Source organism: Oratosquilla oratoria, chromosome 7, assembly GCF_046742065.1.
Source record: "Oratosquilla oratoria isolate Oo_2021 chromosome 7, ASM4674206v1, whole genome shotgun sequence".
Taxonomy (NCBI): Eukaryota; Metazoa; Arthropoda; class Malacostraca; order Stomatopoda; family Squillidae; genus Oratosquilla; species Oratosquilla oratoria.
Genome location: NC_134783.1, coordinates 72,410,433 through 72,411,297, shown reverse-complemented (window position 1 = coordinate 72,411,297; position 865 = coordinate 72,410,433). Strand labels below are relative to the sequence as shown.

At 39.2% G+C, this 865-nt stretch overlaps 1 protein-coding gene across 1 annotated transcript; it reads right to left on the bottom strand.

The window, feature by feature from the left end:
* Window positions 1–63: 63 nt before the first annotated feature.
* LOC143026858 (uncharacterized) lies at window positions 64–468 on the bottom strand. The gene has a single exon (XM_076187639.1). The coding sequence runs from the start codon at window positions 466–468 to the stop codon at window positions 64–66; it is 405 nt and encodes a 134-aa protein (XP_076043754.1).
* Between the last annotated feature and the right edge of the window lie 397 nt (window positions 469–865).

Genomic DNA, 865 nt, shown 5'->3' with positions numbered 1-865 from the left:
CATTCGGGCGACATGACCAGCCCATTGCATTCGTTTTACCTTTATTGTATTTACGATACTTCCTTAATCTGCCAACTCTCTCAGTTCATGGTTGTGTCTCCGTCTCCATGCTTGTTCATCTACATCATACACTGGGCCAAATATCTTCCTAAAGACTTTATTTTCAAAGACAGATAAGTAGTGCTCCATTCTCTTTGTGCGACTCCATGTTTCACATTTATACAGTAAAACTGGTTTGGTAATGGTGTTGGAGGTCTTCAGTGTTGTCTTTTTAGATATGTTCGCTCTTCCCAGGACTTTTTGGAGACTGTAGAAACATCGATCGGCTAATGCTATTCTGCTTTTAACTTCTGTTTCCATATTATTATCATCATCAACTATAGATCCAAGGTATTTAAATCTTCTGCACACCCCATACCTGGCATAATCTATTTCTAATTGTTCCTCTCTATTAACATCCTTTTTCATTTGCATTAGCTCTGTTTTTGCACTGTTCACCTGTAATCCCATTCTATTTGCTCTCTCTTTAAAGACCATGAAAATCTCTTTTACCCCTTCTAAGGTTCTATCTACTAGGTCTACATCGTCAGCGAACGCCAAGACATTTACCCTTCCGGTTTCAAGCACCAGTCCATGATTCTTCCTTGGAATCCCTCTGATAGCCCTCTCCAGTATCAGGTTGAAGAGCAGGGGGGATCATATACATCCATGCCTCAGTCCACTCAGTCTTTGATGTGCATTAACTATTTTCTTAGACAAATTGTTTCGAAAACTAAAAACAACCATTAGGATTGGTTTTTAAATAGAGCCCTAAGCAAAGCCAAAATTAGTCACTATGGATCCACTTCCCATTCCACTAAAAAGT